The following is a 16,556-nucleotide window of genomic DNA, read 5'->3' as shown; positions in this document are numbered from 1 at the left end:
TGTAGAGATGAGGTCTCACCAAGTTGTCCAGGCGGGTCTCAAACCCGTGGGCTCAGGCAAGCCACTCACCTCGGCCTCCCAAAGCGCTGGGATTACAGGCTGAGCCACCGAGCCCGGCCGCGGACTCCACTTTGAACTGCTCCCAGGATCCCAAAGCCCCCCTGGAGTCCAGGGATAGCGGCTTTGTGTCTTCACCAGGACCGGGACCGACCCTGCTCCTGCCGCCTTGGCTCTCGTGAGACCAGCAGGGAGACGAGACCAGAGACGGCCTCTCCGCTCCCGGCTTTCTTCTCTGGGAGGACACACCAGGCTGTGACCCGCCCCCCTTGAGCTGCTTTTAGTCAAACAAGGACAGGAAAACCGAGTATCCGAGTGTCCGAAGGCCTGTTTTTAAAAGAAGAAACAACAACCAAAACCCTCTAATGCCTGACTCCATTCCCAGAAGGGTGCTTGTTACCCGACTGGAAAGCCTTTAATTACCAGAGCTGGCCTCTTCCGACTCTGAAATGCTGAGAGGCCAGAGTGAGGCCCGAGGACACACAGGGAGGACAAGCAGGAGGCGACAGATCAGGATGGCAGGGAAAGCCCAAGGCCAGACGGCGAGTCCTGGGCCTAGATCCCCCATGTCCTGGGGCTCCCGGGCTTCGGTTCTGGACTCTGCATCTGAGGGCACTGGCTGTCCAGATGTAGCAGGGGGCGGAGGCCCCCATGTTGGGGAGGTGGCTGGCTGCTGGGTTATCTCTGAAGGTGGCGCTTAATTTCCTGTAATCGTCCTTAATTATCCCCCTCAGTTCCGCCGGCAACAGGAGGGGGAAGCCCGCCCTGTCTCTCTCAGCAACCCCAGGACCCTGCACACCGCTTGGGTTTCACCCCTGAGGAAAGCCCATGGCAAGCCGTGTCCCCTCCCACAGTAGGAGGACAGCTGCACGGGAGGTTACAGCCCTGGGTGAGGTCACTGAGACGTGCCCCAGCAGGCTGGCCAGGTGGGGGGCAGGGGGAAGCCTGCCTGCCCTCCCCCAGGGCCTGGTGGCCATCCAGGGCTTTTGCCCGTCAGGGTTTCTAGTGGCTCCTGAGGAGGCCTCAGACCAAGCCAGCGACTGTCACTGGGTCACATGAACACTCGGCAGACAAAGGCCGGCACGGAGCCACGATGGTGAAAGTGGTGGGTGGGGACCGGATGCTCTCCTTCCAGAAGTTTCTGCAGAGGCCCATCTGCAAACTCCTGCTTTAACTTGAGCACCCTCTGCCTAGGCCGAACAAGGAAGCTCTGCAGGCCCCAAGGGCGTGAGGCTGGGCGTCCTAGGGAGACAGCTGTGAGGGGCAAGGCCTGGGCACTGGGCGGGGGGCAGCCTTCTGGAGCCCACGGAGTGCAGGAAGGTCTGGAGTTGCTGCTGGCCGCTGGCGGGCCCCGGCGTCCACTCCGAGCGCGTTCTGGGCTACCAGTCGCCCCTTTTCTAGTCAATAAAAATGGCAACCCGCGTTTCTTCAAGTGGCCCTCTCCTTAGCCTCTATTGATTGGGCTGGGGGAGGAGGGAAGAGAAGTGGGGGGTGGGTTCTGCTTCCGGTTCCACCCACCACGCCTGCAGCTCCTTGGGTCAGCCTCTGCCGGCCACAGGTAGCCTCCACCCAGCTGGGTGAGTCCCCAGTGCCACAGCCGGTGCCAGGCAGGCGGGCAGGCTGATTCAGCAGGGTGACAGGCACATGCCCAGCCCTGGGGCTGACGGTGCTGCTGAGAGGACAGCGGTGGTGGGGGTGCTCTGCCCTTTCCTCTCTCCTCCCTTTCCTGGGCCGGCTCTCCATCCCTCGGGGCAGCTCAAGACAGGCCAGGGGAAGGGGCCTGGGCCCTGTTGACAGAAGTGGGAGGTGCCCAGCAGGGCACAGGCCGCGGGCCAACCCAGGTCCCTTCCATTTCTGCTGCTAAAGTGTCTAAGTCACCAGCCTCTGTGGTCTGATTTCAGGGGCCTGAAAATACCCCCCTTCTCATCCCACACACATCCTTCTGCCTCGGACAACACCCTTGGACACTCATTCACTCATTCACTTTAGCTTTTGTCACGGACGAAGAGGCAAAATGCGGCCGCCTACCCGTCGTGGACACTTTAGTCCGAATGAACCACTGGCTTGTTTCTAAAAGCTGGCATGAACCGGCTTGAGCCTCCTTCCAGAGGGAGACACGGGGGTCTGTGCCGCAATCGGTGGTGGGTCAGTGCCCCAGGGGGAGCCCCCATTCCCGGCAGCTACTCCCCAGCGGCGCCCAGGAGACTGTCTGGGGCGTCCTCCTGAGCCCCAACTCTCGCCAGAGCTGAGCCAGCCACCCAGCCTGAAGAAAGGGAAGCTGTCACTTGGCCCAGGAGCCCGGCAACTCTCCCTGAAAGGAACACCCGTCTCAGAAACCGGGACACAGGCGCGACGGTCTTAGGGTCTGGCGAAGACCCTTGACGTGGTGCAAATGCCCCGGCTGGGGACGCTGGGGAGCGGGTCCTGGTCCTGGTCCTGGTCCTGGTGCCCACCCTGCCTCTGCCGTCTGCATGGTCAGGGAGAGGAGGAAACCTCTACTCAGCACCTTGGAGCCTCCGCCAGGCAGGGCGCGTCCCCGATATTATCTCTGCCGGGGCAGTGATTAGCCGCATTTTCTACAGATGAGGAACTGAGGTTCCCAGGAAGGGGACATTACCCCTCAAGGCCCCATTGTAGGTGCACACGGAGCCTGGGTCCAAACCCAAGGCTCCTCTCCACAGAGCCCTTTTGGGAAAAAAAAGCTGTGTCTTATTATTTTGAATCGGAGACTCACTCTGTTGCCAGGCCTGGAGCACAGTGGCACGCTCGTGGCTCACTGTAGCCTTGACTTCCTGGGTTCAGGTGATCCCCTCAGCTTCCACCACACTCAACCAATTTTTAATTTGGTTTTGTTGAGACGAGGTCTCACGATGTTGTCCAGGCTGGTCTCGAACTTCTGGGCTCAAGTGATCCTCCCACCTCAGCTTCCCAAAGTGCTGGGGTTACAGGCATGAGCCACACTGTCCGGCCTCCACGAAGCCTTCGTTCCTGCTGTTTCAGGCGTCCAAATGCTCCTTCTGGCCTCGGTTTCCCCACCTGACAGGTGAGCCTTCCCACCCTGACATTCCATGCTCCCCCTCACATTTACCCCTTTCCGAGGCCTTTGGCACCTAATAATAATAACAACAACAACAACAATAATAATACAACACCAAGCTCCTTGGTAGAGCTCTACCAACATTGGCCCGTTTAAGCCTCACAGCGACCATTTTTTTCAGATGGGGAAATTGAAGGGGCTCGCCCAGGGTCACCCAGCCAGGATGCGTCTAAGGCAGGGCTGAACCCCAGTCCTGCCTCTAAAATCCATGCTCTCAAAAAAAAACACACTGCCTCCAGAAAATGCAGGAAGAGGGGGTGAGGGGGCCAGGAAGGGCCCAAGAGCAATGCCACACATCCAGGTACGTCCTCCTCCCCTGCCCCCACAGTCCCTAGTGCCCGGCCGGCCATACCTGTGAGGACTTGCTCCAGAAATTAACTTCTTGGTTGCCAGGGTGGGGGCAACAGGTTCCTAGGCAAATCTTGGGTCTCTTCCAGCCAATCCTGAGCTCTCGGCCCTGGGAAGGGGCTGGGCTTCCAGGGCTGGAGCCAAGGAGTTAGCAGCCTGGCTGGAGGGGCGGGGCCGGGGACTTATAAACCGGGTCCCAGGGGGCCTCTGGGGCAGTGCTGGGGTTGGAGGCCACAGCCCAGTCTGAGGCCAGCATGTCGATGCAGAGGATTGTGCGTGTGTCCCTGGAGCACCCCACCAGCGCCGTGTGTGTGGCTGGCGTGGAGACCCTTGTGGACATTTATGGGTAAGAGCGGGAGGTCTGTGGGCCCTTGGTGCTGACCGCCTTGGACCGTCCTCCCTGCAAACCGGGCAGGCGTCTGCGGGGCTCACCCCCCAACCTTGGCCTTGGAACAGCGGCTAATCAGGGAAGCGTGGGTACTTGCCTTCATCGGCTGGGCTTCTTGAAGACCTTAGCCAGGGGATTTGAAGTTTGGGAGGCTGAACAGAGGGGCCTGGTCCAGGGGCTTGGAGGGTGCTGGTGTCATGGGGAGCTGGGTCCCCTCCTCCGTTCAAAGGGTCCGGCAGGCTGGGCTGGGAATCTGTCTGGGACACACAGGAACAGGAGGAGGCAGATATGCTCACCCCTATCCAGAGCCTGGACATGGAGCATCATTCGTTTTTAAAAATCAACCCTATGAGCTAGGTTTATTATGGGCATCCTCCCATGGGACAAATGAGAAAACCGAGACACAGAGAGGGCAAGCCATTCTCTCAAGCCACACAGCTCCTGAGTGGCAAAGCCGGGATTTAAACCCACGCCTGGTGTTACTCAAGAGTCCTGCTTTTGGCGGCTCTGGCACCTGGAAAGGAGGGATTTCAGGTCTGGCTTCCCCTAGCCGTTCAATGCCCATGCATTATGCCCCTATGTGTGCTAGACCATGCCCTTAAGGCGGAGGTAGGGCCCCATCTTCTCCCTCTTAGGAGGAACAGAGGGCTAGGGTTAGGGTTTTGGGAACTGGGCTGCAGGAACCACCAGGGAGCTGCCTTCTCAGGCTTTCGAGTAGTCTCCAAGGGCCCAGCTCCAAGGCCGAGCTGGGGACAGGTAACAGGGTGCTGAGAGGGAACGGTGCAGAGCCGCGTGACAGCGCCCACACCCCAGGGCCCCCGTCCCTCTCCCGGGGCCGGGTTTCTTAACCTCAGTGCTACTGACATAGCTACTCCTTGCACGGGGCCGTCACTGCAGGGTGCTGAACATCCTTGGTCTCTGTTTACTAGAGGCCAGTGGCACAGCCCTCAGTTGTGACAACCAAAAATGTCTCTAGATATTGCTAAATGTTCCCTGAGGGACAAAATCACCCACCTGTTGAGAGTGTCCCAGACTAAGACTAAAACTCAGAGTGAACTTAGTTGGAAGCAGCAGATGGGTTGGTCCAGGGCATTGGATGAGAGGGGGTGAGGAGCTGGTCACGGGATGGAACCAAGTCCGGGGAAGCCCCAGCCTAGCTGGGTGTACCAGAAACTAAAGCCAGGTAGCAGGCGGGTGAGCAGTCAGGAATAAGAGGGAGCAGCGAGGGGACCATGTGATTTCTGGGGGAGAGATGGGAGAGGAGAGGAACATGCCGCCCGGCACCCCCCCCCACCGCTTTGGGGCCGCGTGCCCTGGGGTGACTCACCTGCCCCAGCTGCCTGGTGCCATTGGGCAGATGTGGATCCCTGTTGACCTTCTCCTGAAAGGCTGAGGCTGGCTCCTCCCCCACGGAGCGCCCTTCGAGAAGTGGGGAAGGATGGTGGCCGTGAGAGGCGGAGGCCGCGGCGTTCCGTCTCAGGTTGCCCAAGTGAGACGAGCCTCGGCCACAATGGAGCCTGGCAGAGCAGGCTGTGGGTGGGACAGCCTGGGGGAGGGGGTCCCACGTCTTCAAAAGAGGGATTCTTGGGCTGCGGTGACCAACCACCTGGGGCCAGGTGGAGAGCCCCTCGTTCCTTCACATACTCATCAAGTGTTCCTTTTGGCCTGGAGTGCATGGGCCCTGGGGACACACCCGGTGGCGCACAGGCAGGCGTGGTCCCTGTCCCCAAGCACCCGCCCTCAGGAGGTCTGGCAGGGGCTGGCCCCCCTTCTTGCCGGATGCTGGCGGAAGGGCTTGAGTCTTGAAGGAGAGCAGGGGCCTGGCCCCGAGATCCCTTCTGGCTTGGAGGTGCTGCGGTGGAATGCTCCCAGCCGCTTAGCCCGTGGCCCAACAAGAGAAAGGGCAGTTGGTGGGTGGCTCCGTCCTGGCTCCATGGCTCCCCAGGTGTCTGACCTTAGGAAAGTCTTTTAACCTCTCTGGAGCCTCAAGGATCCCCACACCTTCCATATGCAAGATGGCTACGGTTTCTGAACCATATTGGGAGATGGAGGCTTTGAGAAAATCAGTGTAGGCTCAGTCAAGGCAGGCTTCCTGGAGGAGGGCTCCCATCAGAGCCTTGAGGGAAGGGCACAGGCAAGACCGTTGGGCCTCTCTGTGTATGGCAGTGGATTCAAGCCTGTCTTCTTGCCTCCCCATGAGTTGGCGATGGCCCCGGCTTGGTACACGGGAGTTTTTCTTTCCCGAGCAGTTAAGTCTCAGGAGGGTGGAAAGGGCAGGAAGGATGACACTCCAGTGCCCTGAGCACACCCTGGCCGTCTCCATGCAAGCTTGGTCTCCACTTTGCAGAGGCAAGAGCGGAGGCTGGGAGGCAGGTGGCCTCACAAGCACTACCCCACGGGGCTGCAGGACTTGAACCCAGGTCCCGCCCAGCTCCACAACCCAGGCTCTTTCTCAGCGCCCTAATCAGCACAAACATTAGCACGAGCCCTGGAGGAAAGCCGGTTCGACCCTGACTGGGGCAAAATTGAAATCCCAGGGTGAGCTCTGGTGGCGGAGTTGCCCCCAGGGCCCGGTGGCCAGAATCCCCCAACACGTGGAAGCACTTCTTGGGGACTGTCACCTGGTGGCTGCCTATGTGACAAGGGCCCTCAAAGCAGGTCGCCTTTGGGAGTCTCTGCAAGGTGGACTGGCGAGGGATCCCCAGGCTGGTCCAGTGCAGGCATCTGTGGGGTTTTTACCCCCCCTTCGTTTTTATTTGGGGACACGGAGGCCCAGAACATGAAGTGACTTGTCTCGGGTTACACGGTGAGTGAGGGGCAGAGCTAAAACTGGAAACCGGGTCTTCCAATGCAAACAAAGGACCCTGACGATGGAAGGGGAAGGCTCTGGAGCGGCTGCCCAGAGCCGAGGCCGCCTGGGCCTCAGCCTCCCCTGCCCCGGGGGCCAGCTGACCATCGTGTCACCTTCCTGTTTTCCATCACAAGGACCTTCCTGTCTAGTCTCTCAACTTCTGACATGTCTGTTTTGTTTTTTTTTCCCCCAGGGGCCCATGAAGGGAGAGGGTGGGCTTGGGTCTGCAGGGGACAGAGCTGGCTGTGAGTCCCAGCTCCGTCACTCCCTGGCTGTGCGACTTTGGACAAGTCAGCCACCACCTCTGAGCCGCAGTTTTCTCATCTTTAAAGTGGGGGCAACAGCCCACACATCCTTCATTACCATCATCCCCACCATCCTCCTCCTCACCACTAAAGGGCTGGTGCGGGTTCCCGGGAGGGGGCGGGCTCACCCTGGGCCGTCCCTACTCCTCCCTGGGACCAGGGTCCCCGCGTTTCTGAGACAGCCTAGTCCTCCGTGGTTCTCAGCCGTCCGTGAGCATCAGAGTGGTCCACAGTGCTGATGCCGGGGCCCGCCCACAGCACTTCTGTTCTGAGAATCGGAATTTCCAAGCGGGTACGTCTGAGGTTGGCCTCTTTGAGGGTGGCCAGCTGTCCCAGTGTGCCCGGCACCTTCCAGGTTTTAGCACAAGTGCCACATCCCAGAGGCTGGTGGCCCCTCTTCCACATTCCTCCCTCCCCCACCCTCCGCTCGCTATCTTGGACGGCCGTGCCATGGGAGCAGCTGGACCCTGGGCTGGCTGGGAGGGCCTCGGACAGTCCTGGGCATGGACAGCTTCTGAAGGAGAGAACTTGGGCCCAGAACCAAGTGCTTCACCCAAGGCTGGCTGGGAGCACTGCCCAGGGGCACCTAGAGCCAGCCTGTGAGGACTCAGCCACACTGGCAGCTTGCGTGGGCCTCGCCAGAGGAAGAGCTTTGTCCAGGTGAGGCTTCCCCATCCGCCAGGAAACCAGAAACTAGAGCCTCCTGTACCTGATGCAAGATTGCCACGCCCTGACCTTCCGCACATACGGCTTTCATGACGGATATGAGCACTGAACTGGGAGTCCAGGGCCCTACCTTCCAGTCGTCTCCCTCCTGGGCCTCGGTTTCCCCAGCAGTTAAATGAGGCATGTCGTGGCTCATCCTGAGTGCTTCACCTGCACTGACTCTTTTTTTTTTTTGAGTTGGAGTCTCACTCCGTCGCCCAGACTGGAGTGCAGCGGCCGCTCCCGGCCACCACAGCCTCGACTTGCTGGGCTCCGGTGGTCCTTCCCCCTCAGCCTTCCAAGTAGCTGGAATTACAGGCATGCGCTACCAGGCCCGGCTGATTTTTTGATTTATTGTAGAGATGACGTCTTGCTGTCCAGGCGGGTCTCGAACCCGCGGGCTCAGGCAATTCATTCACCTCGGCCTCCCAAAGGCTGAGCCACCGAGCCCGGCTTGCACTGACTCTTAATCTCGCCACCCCACCAGGTGCTGAGACAGAGTCACTCCCTCAAGATCACACACCTCTTGAGTGGTGGGGCTGGGATTTGAACCCAGGCTACCTGTCCCCAAGGTCCACAGTCTCAGCTGCCTCTCCACAGCTCCCTCCTGTGGCCCTCCTGGTCCAGAGCCATCGCTGGTCCCCTATGATGTAGGGACTTGTCACAGCCTGAGTCTGAACTTGACGCCCTGAGTTTGAACTTGATGTCTGAACTTGAGGCTCCAGGGTGAAAGCACCTTCCCCTCACCCATGCCTCCTCTGTGCCCTCCCCTGGGATGCCTTCCCCAGCCTCCAGCCCCTCCCTCAGTCTGCTCCATCCACCGCCTCCTGCACCCACATTTATTTATTTACTTATTTTTGAGTTGGAGTCTCACTCTGTCACCCAGACTGGAGTGCAGTGGCCGCTCCCGGCCACCACAGCCTCGACCTGCTGGGCTCCGGCGATCCTTCCGCCTCCGCCTTCCAAGTAGCTGGAACTACAGGCGCGCGCTTCCACACCCGGCTGATTTTTGATTTATCGTAGAGATGAGGTCTTGCCAAGTTGCCCAGGCGGGTCTCGAACCCACGGGCTCAGGCAATCCACTCATCTCAGCCTCCCAAAGGTGCGGGATCACAGGCTGAGCCCCCGAGCCCGGCTACCCACGTTTATTTTAATAACCCCTTCCCGTCCTGGGCGGATGGGACTGTCCCACCTGTGATCACCCTTGAGCCTCGTGATTGCCCAGGAGGTTGGTCGAGTAGGTGTCATCATCCCACTTAATCGGAAAAGGAATGGGCCTGGGAGACTGAGTGACTTCATCATGGTCACCTGGCTGATGTGCGGCCCTGCCTGGTCGCCAGCCTCCTTTGGCCCCACCAGAGCCCCAGGCTTCGGCGGCCCCTCCCGTCCCCACCTGCTGTGGGCAGCCACTGCCCCGGGACCCTCCATCTTTACCGGGTCCCGCCGTCTCACACCGGGCCCGATGCAGGGAGGTGCAGGGGAGTGGGGCTGAAATACCCCAAACCCAGGGCCCGGGGCCTGGCCCCTGAGTGGGCTATCACAGGACCAACCATCAAGGGTGCCGGCCGCAGCTCACGGTTGCTTGGGGCCCAGGGAGCCGCATGGGGCTGGGGATTTGTAGGCTTCCTGGGGAACTGGAAGTCAAGTGGGACCGGGAGGGCCTGGGGGTGGCGGCCAGGCTTTCTGGGGTGCGAGGGGGGCCCGCCCCACCCGGGTCTCCCTACCTGGATCTGTCTCCCCGCATCTCTGTCGTTCTGACTCGCTGTCCCTGACTCTCCATCGCTCTGCGTCTCTCTAAGCCTCTTTGCCCCTCTCTGTCTCTGTGTCTCCATGCCTCTCCTCCGTGTCCCCTGATGGGGCCTGGCCCACCTACTCAGGGCCGAAGAGGCCAGAGGGCACCCCCAGCCCTGGACATTGCCGGCTTTGGGAGTGGGGTTGACAGACGCAATACAAGCTGCCTCATTACATCTGAATTCCAGATAAACAGTTACTCACTTTCTGAGTATAAGTCTTTCCCCAGTGCTGCATGGGCTAGACTTACGCTGAAACAACGACTGGTTATTGATCTGGAATGCAAGTCCAACGGGGCGTTCTGTGTTTTCTTTTCTTTTTTTTTTTTTTTTGAGTTGGAGTCTCACTCTGTCTCCCAGACTGGAGTGCAGTGGCCGCTCCTGGCCACGGCAGCCTCCACCTGCTGGGCTCCGGCGATCCTTCCGCCTCAGCCTTCCCAGTAGCCGGAATTACAGGCGTGCGCTACCACGCCCGGCTGATTTTTTTATTTATGGTAGAGATGAGGTCTCGCTGCCCAGGCGGGTCTCGAACCCGCGGGCTCAGGCAATCCGCTCACCTCAGCCTCCCAAAGGCGCGGGATTACAGGCTGAGCCACCGAGCCCGGCTTGTTCTGTGTTTTCATTTGTGAAATCTGGCAGCCCTGCTTGGGAGGAGAGACAGGCTTGGGAGGAGAGATAGGCGTGTGAGCCCCAGACCCGGGCAGGGCCTGTGCGCCAGAATGGCGCTTGGATGTGGTGTAGTTCCCTTTTTATTAAAAAGCCGCTTTGAGAGGTATCAGAATCATGTCGGTCGGGGAGTGAAGAGGGCGTTTTGGGGGAGGTCTGCCTTCCTCCGAGGGGGGGCGGGGATGGAAAGGGCCTGGGCGGGGGCATGGCCAGCTGTGCAAACTCAGGGACGTCATTCGCCCATCCCGAGCCTCCGTTTCGCCATCTGTAAATGGGAGAAATAAGCCCTCTTGGGGCTGCAGTGAGGATCAGGCGAACTAGTGTACAGAAAGGCTTAGCCGGGCTTGCCAGGGCGAGGCTGCAGGGAGGGGGGATGGTCTCTGGGCGTTGTGACGACTCCTGCCATAATTACTCCTGGGGAGGCGGTGGCAAACGTCTGGACTCAGGAGACAGATGGCCTGGGTTTGGGTCCCAGTCCCGCCGCTCTATCGCCATGATCTTGGACAGGTTACTCACCCTCGGTTTCCCCATCTGTAAGATGGGATACGCTCACAGATGGCACCTACCTCCTAGGGTTTTCGAGAGGATTGCATGACATAACACACTTAAACCCAACACAGGGCGGGCGCTCAGCAAGTGCCAGCCACAGTCATCCCCTTCCAAGAGGTGTGTGTGTGCAGGCCGCTTCCTCCAGGAGGCCTTCTGGGCCCTCCCACTCACCGTGGTCTCTCGCTCCGTGGTTTCCCACTGAGCTGCGACCCATGACCCAGCGCCCCTCTGGCTGTCCCGGGCAATGTTGGTCCTCAGCTCCCAGGGGGACGGAAGGCTCTGGAGAGGCAGAGAGAGAGCAGCAGGTTACCTGCCCCAGGCCGCAGACCCCGCGTGCATGGTGGGCACCCCACAGTGAGCAGGCTGGCTTCCGTGCAGGACTCCCACACTAGCAGGAATGCAGGCAATGCAGGCTCGGGGCCACATGACAGGGCGGCGATTTAAACCTACAGCTGAATCTGGTCACATTTCCCCGGTGCTATGGAAAAGTGTGGGCTGAAGTCACAGAGACCTGAGGGCAGGTCTGGCTCCGCCACAGATGCTGTGTGACATAAGCCTTGGTGCTGGCCCTCTCTGAGCCTCAGAGTCTTACCTGCCGAATGGGAATGATACCACTCACCCTGCAGATTTGTAAGAGTGAAGGGAAGCCTATAATCCAGCGCTTGAGAGGCTGAGGCAGAAGGATCGCTTGAGGCCAGGAGTTCGAGACCATCCTGGGCAGCGCAGCAAGACCTCGTCTCTTCAAAAAAGTCAAAAAATTGGCAAGGCATGGTGGTGTGTGTCTGTAGTCCCGGCTATTTGGGAGGCTGGTGCAGAAGGATCGCCTGAGTCCAGGAGTCTGAGGCTACTGTGAGCTATGATTGTGCCATGGCGTTCTAGCCTGGGCAACAGAGTGAGACTCCGACTCAAAAAAAAAAGAGTGAAGGGGGCTATCTGTGGGGGGGGGGCTGGCACACAGCAGGCACTCAGGCACTCCACCAAGACCCCAAGGACGTCCTTATGCTAAGGAGGTAGGTGGTGGGACTCGGGTAGGAGCTGTTCTCCTTAGCACTCTTGGAACCGCAAGGGTCCATTTGTCCCTGACCGCTGTTCACTGAACTCTCCGTGCCCGATTCTGCACTGGGGCTTACAAGCACACAGCTGGGTCCTGACTCCTCAGGTACCTGCAGTCTTTTGGGACATAAAGAAACTCACAAGGGAAATGTGAGCGGACACAGAGCCTTGGAAAGCGAGCCCGTGCATGCGTCTGTATGAGCTCCAGGCTCCACTCCCAGGAGCTCCCTGTGGGAATCTAAGAGGCCTGGGGTGGTCAGGGAAGGCTTCCCGGAGGAAGCAATCTTGAGTAAATGCTCAAGCATCTGAACCAGGCTGTCCCCCTCAGCCCTTCCCATGGCTCCCTGTCCTTCCCAGGTCGGTGCCCGAGGGCACAGAGATGTTGGAGGTCTACGGGAGCCCCGGGGTGGATGTCTACATCTCTCCCAGCATGGAAAGGAGCCGTGAGCGCACTGACAACAGGCGGTGGCGCTTCAGCACAGGTTTGGAGATCATCGTGGTCATGAACTCCCCCAGCAACGAGGTCAACGACAGTCACGTAAGCCGGTCCCCTGGGGGGGGCAGGGCGGGATCTGGCAGTAGGAGGGTCCGACATCCTCTTTCCCCAGCGCACAGGGTGGCAGGGGTGGGGGGGGGAAGTGCCTGACCCTGGAGCCAGCCCACCGGGGTCGGAGTCCGACTCTGCAACGTAGAGACACGAGCCTTGTGTCTCTGGGAAGTCGTAGCACCCCTCGGGACCTCTACCTGCCCATCTGTGAACCGAGGATGGAGGTGACACCTGGCTCCTGATGTCCATGGGGGGCGCACGAGCCAGCATTCGTTTCTTCTCTTGCTTTCCAAGGCCCCCCCCAAGAGGGAGGAGTTGTCTCAGCGGTGCTGTGTGGGGCCTCAGTTTCCCCACAGGCGGGCTGAGAGTTGACTAGGGGATGTCTGTCACTCTGAATGAAGGCGGGAAAGGGAGGGCGGGGGAGGAACCCCACGGCCCGGGACCCCCTTCTCTCCTTGACCCTGTCTGCAGGGAAAGGGGCCTTTGGAAACCTGGGAGAAGTCCCAGGCGATCCCCCTGAGAGGGCTGGTGGGGACCACGGCCCTGTGTGGGGACACAGCCTGCTCCGTGTCGGGAGCGAGGCTTCAGAAACCGGCACTTGAAGGAGTATGGGCCATGGGCCAGCCGCTGGGCAGCGGTGACCTGATCCAGCTGCAAGAGGCGGGCGGGGATGACCCCCTTTGCCGGTGGGGCCACCAAAGCTCGGAGCAGCAACTCTGGGGCCACATAGCAAATGCACAGGAGAGCTGGAGCCCCCGCAGACCAGCCTGACGCCTGGGGGCGGTTCCCCACCCCCACCTCTCCATTCCCTCCCATGAGGCCTTGGGCCCCTTTTGCAAATACGGAGACTGCGGCCAGGAAGGGGTGTGGCTTACCCAAAGTCACAAGATCAGCAGAGCTGTTGAGGGTCAGGACAGAGTTCCAGGGCAGCCCAGAAGGACACGCCAACCTGGGAGGGCCCCCGCTGTGTGGGTGCCTCCTGCCCTGCCCTCCTTGGCCCCAGTGGCTTCTGGGACTGAGGAAGGTCAGAATGCTCCCTTGTCCCCTGCCCCTACCCCACCCGTGGCCAGGATCCGGGTGATTGCAGGCCTGAGGCGCCGTGGGACTGGTGCTTGACACCCAGGAGTGAGGGGCTCCCAGGACTGAGGGTGTGAGTGGCCTCTGCGGGATCCTGACCCCCTGGTTGAGATGGGGTTGATGAGAGGCCCACATCAGGAGGGAACATCCAGTGGGTCAAAGGGGACTAAGATGCGTCCACCAACTGCATCCCCACCCTCAGCATCTTCTTCGTCCCCATCATGGTTCCCGGGTGCTCACCAGAGGCCGGGCACCACGCTGAGCTCACCACTTGCCTGCACCTTTCATCTGCACAGGATATAATCAGTCCCGTGCATGGGGTAGGAGCTATTATTATCCCCACTTTACAGTCGAGGAAATTGAGGCCTAGAGAAGATCCCTCACTTCCCAGGATACTCACGAGCGGCGGATCTGGAGTCTGAGCCCAGGCCGTCTAGACTCCAGAGTTCCTCACTTGACCTCCCAAGATGCCGCCTGCCCCCTGATCACGACAGCTGGCCTTTCTCGGGCACTTCCTACAGCCTCCGTTTTTGGCTACAGCCCTCTGAGATAGGGACCTGTATGGTCCTGTTCTGCAGATGAGAAAACGGAGGCAGCTCAGAGAGGGGACGGGCCTTGGTCAAGGTCACAGAGTCCAGAGATGCCAGGCTGAAGCCCACGCCTGAGTCTCACAGATGAGGATGTTGGCTTGGAGAGTGTCCCCGCACCCTGACCGGTCCAAATTCCTTATCTTACAAATGGTAAAGGGAGCATCCAAAGGGAAGCAGGGGCTTGCCAAGATCACACAGTAGGTCACCAACAGGACTGGGATCCAGGGCTTCATAGAATCCCTCACAAATAGTTCCCATTTTGCAGATGTGCCAACGGAGGCGTGGAAAAATAAATGGCACAGGGAAGGCTAGAGGAAGAGCGGGATTGGGAAACTCACCCTGAGAGTACAGAGGTTCCCGAGGCCCCTGCCCTCCTTACCAGATCCCCTGAGCGCTGTACTTTGGTGGGGTTGACACTTCTGCTGGCAACTCTGGGCTCGTCTCTCGCAGGTTCAGATTTCCTATCACTCCAGTCACGAGTCTTTGCCCCTGGCTTACGCGGTGCTCTACCTAACCTGTGTGGGTAAGTCGGGAGCCATGCTGTGTTGGTCGGATGGGGGTGGTGGTTGGGAATAATACTGAACAAGAGTCTTATTACAAAAATAAACTACAGTCACTTTATTTTTAAATTAAAGAAGTGCACATTTAAAAAATATAAATAGTACAAAAGAATATAAACTGAAAAGCAAACATCCTTCCCTCCAACCCAAGACTTTCACTTCCTCAACCCAGCACCCTCTAGAGATACACTGTGCTTCTACAAGGGGACACAGACCTACTTGTGTATTCCTCCTATTTTGTAAGTAAATGGAAGCTTGCCATAGACCTGGAACTGGACTTTGCTTTTTCCAACTTAAATTTTAATTCTCTACAGATTGATATACAAACTCTGTGCAAGATGACTTTGATGTTGGAACCATCAGACAGACAGAGGATGTAAAGTAATTACGATTACTATGTTAAAGACCCTTATAATACTCAGTGACCTATCACAGAAACAAAGAACTGAGTATCGTGTATTCTCACTCATAAGCGAACTGTGAACATTTATCCTAATACTATAAGAAAGGGATTGGCAGTAGCTGGAAACTGCAGGGTAGGGAGCACATAATATCAATAAGGGTACCTGGTCTCAAACCAGGCAAAGTGGGGACCAAAGGGAAGCCCAAATTTTATCTGTATGTTGTCCACTTGTATACCTAATCCTGAATGGTACCCCACATCTTAAAAAAAAATCTTAAAGACTCTATAGAAAAGGTGAACAACTTGCATGCACAGATGGAGAATTTCAACAGAGATGAAAACCATAAGAGTCAAACGGAAATGCTGAAAATAGAAATCATGTGATAGAGATAAAAAATGCTTTGATGGGTTCATCAGTAGATGCGACACAGCTGAAGAAAGAATCAGTACACTTGAAGATAGGTCAATAGAAGTTACCCAAATGGAAACACAAAGAGAAAAAAAGAGTGGAACAAACCAACAAAAAAACTAGAACAGAGGTCCTAGAGTTCTGGGACAGTATCAAACAGTACAAACTCAATGACATTCCCATCAAAATCCCAATGTGACTTTTTAATAGAACGTTATAGAGCTGGTTTTATTTTATTTACTATTATTAGTGCTAGAGTCAGAGTCTCACTCTGTTGCCAGAACTGGAATGCAGTCACATGATTATAGTTACCACAGCCTCAATCTGCTGGGCTCAGGCGATCATTCCGCCCCAACCTTCCAAGTAGCTGGAACACTACAGATGTGTGCCACCATGCCCAGGGAATTTTTATACTTAACGAAGAGCTGAGAACTCACCAAGTTGCCTAGGCTGGTGTCAAATCCCTGGGCTCAGGCAATCCTCTCACCTGAGCCTCCCAAAATACTGGGATCAAAGGTGTGAGCCACCGCACCCAGCAGAGCTGATTTTAAAACTCACGTGGAAGAGCAAAGGTCAAGAACAGCCAAGACAGATTTGAAGAAGAACAAGTTGGAAGAATTCACAGTCCCAGATATCGACTTTTTTTCAAGCTATAGTAATTGAGGCACTATTTAACTGGTGCAGGGTTAAATATTAATACATGGAGCAATGAAACAAATAGAGAACGCATATATAGACCCATGCCTATGAGGTTATTATGTGGGAATACATGAACTTGGAGCCCTACCTCAAACCTTAATCAAAAATAAATTTCAGATGACTTAAAGATCATAAAGTAAAAATCAAAATGTCAAAGCTTTTAGAAAATAATATCTCTGGCCAGGCTTAGTGGCTCAGTCTGTAATCCCAGCACTTTAGGAGGCTGAGGTGAGTGGATTGTCTGAGTCCGCGGGTTCAAGACCAGCCTGGGCAACTTGGTGAGACCTATTTTATTTATACAGTAAATAAAAAAAAAATTAGCTGGGTGTGGTAGTGCGTGCCTGTAGTTACGGCTATTTGGAAGGCTGAGGCGGAAGGATCACCAGAGCCCAGCCGGTTGATGCTGGGGTGGCCGTGAGCGTGCTACTGCACTCCAGCCTGTGCACTCCAGCCCGACCCCCC

General features: G+C 57.6%; 1 protein-coding gene across 1 annotated transcript in view; it reads left to right on the top strand.

The window, feature by feature from the left end:
* Positions 1-3,722: 3,722 nt before the first annotated feature.
* The window catches only part of PADI3 (peptidyl arginine deiminase 3), a 35,804-nt gene continuing 22,970 nt past the window's right edge, over positions 3,723-16,556 (top strand). Inside the window, exons 1-3 of the mRNA XM_008048252.1 lie at positions 3,723-3,848; positions 12,167-12,347; positions 14,474-14,546. Of these exons, the coding sequence (XP_008046443.1) occupies positions 3,757-3,848; positions 12,167-12,347; positions 14,474-14,546 (346 nt within the window). The 5' untranslated portion in view covers positions 3,723-3,756. The remainder of the gene's footprint in view (positions 3,849-12,166; positions 12,348-14,473; positions 14,547-16,556) is intronic.

The sequence above is a fragment of the Carlito syrichta genome, unplaced genomic scaffold (assembly GCF_000164805.1).
Source record: "Carlito syrichta isolate Samal-C Ts95f unplaced genomic scaffold, Tarsius_syrichta-2.0.1 Scaffold123281, whole genome shotgun sequence".
NCBI lineage: Eukaryota > Metazoa > Chordata > Mammalia > Primates > Tarsiidae > Carlito > Carlito syrichta.
Note: the sequence above shows the minus strand (reverse complement) of the source record. Positions and strands in the feature narration are given on the sequence as shown.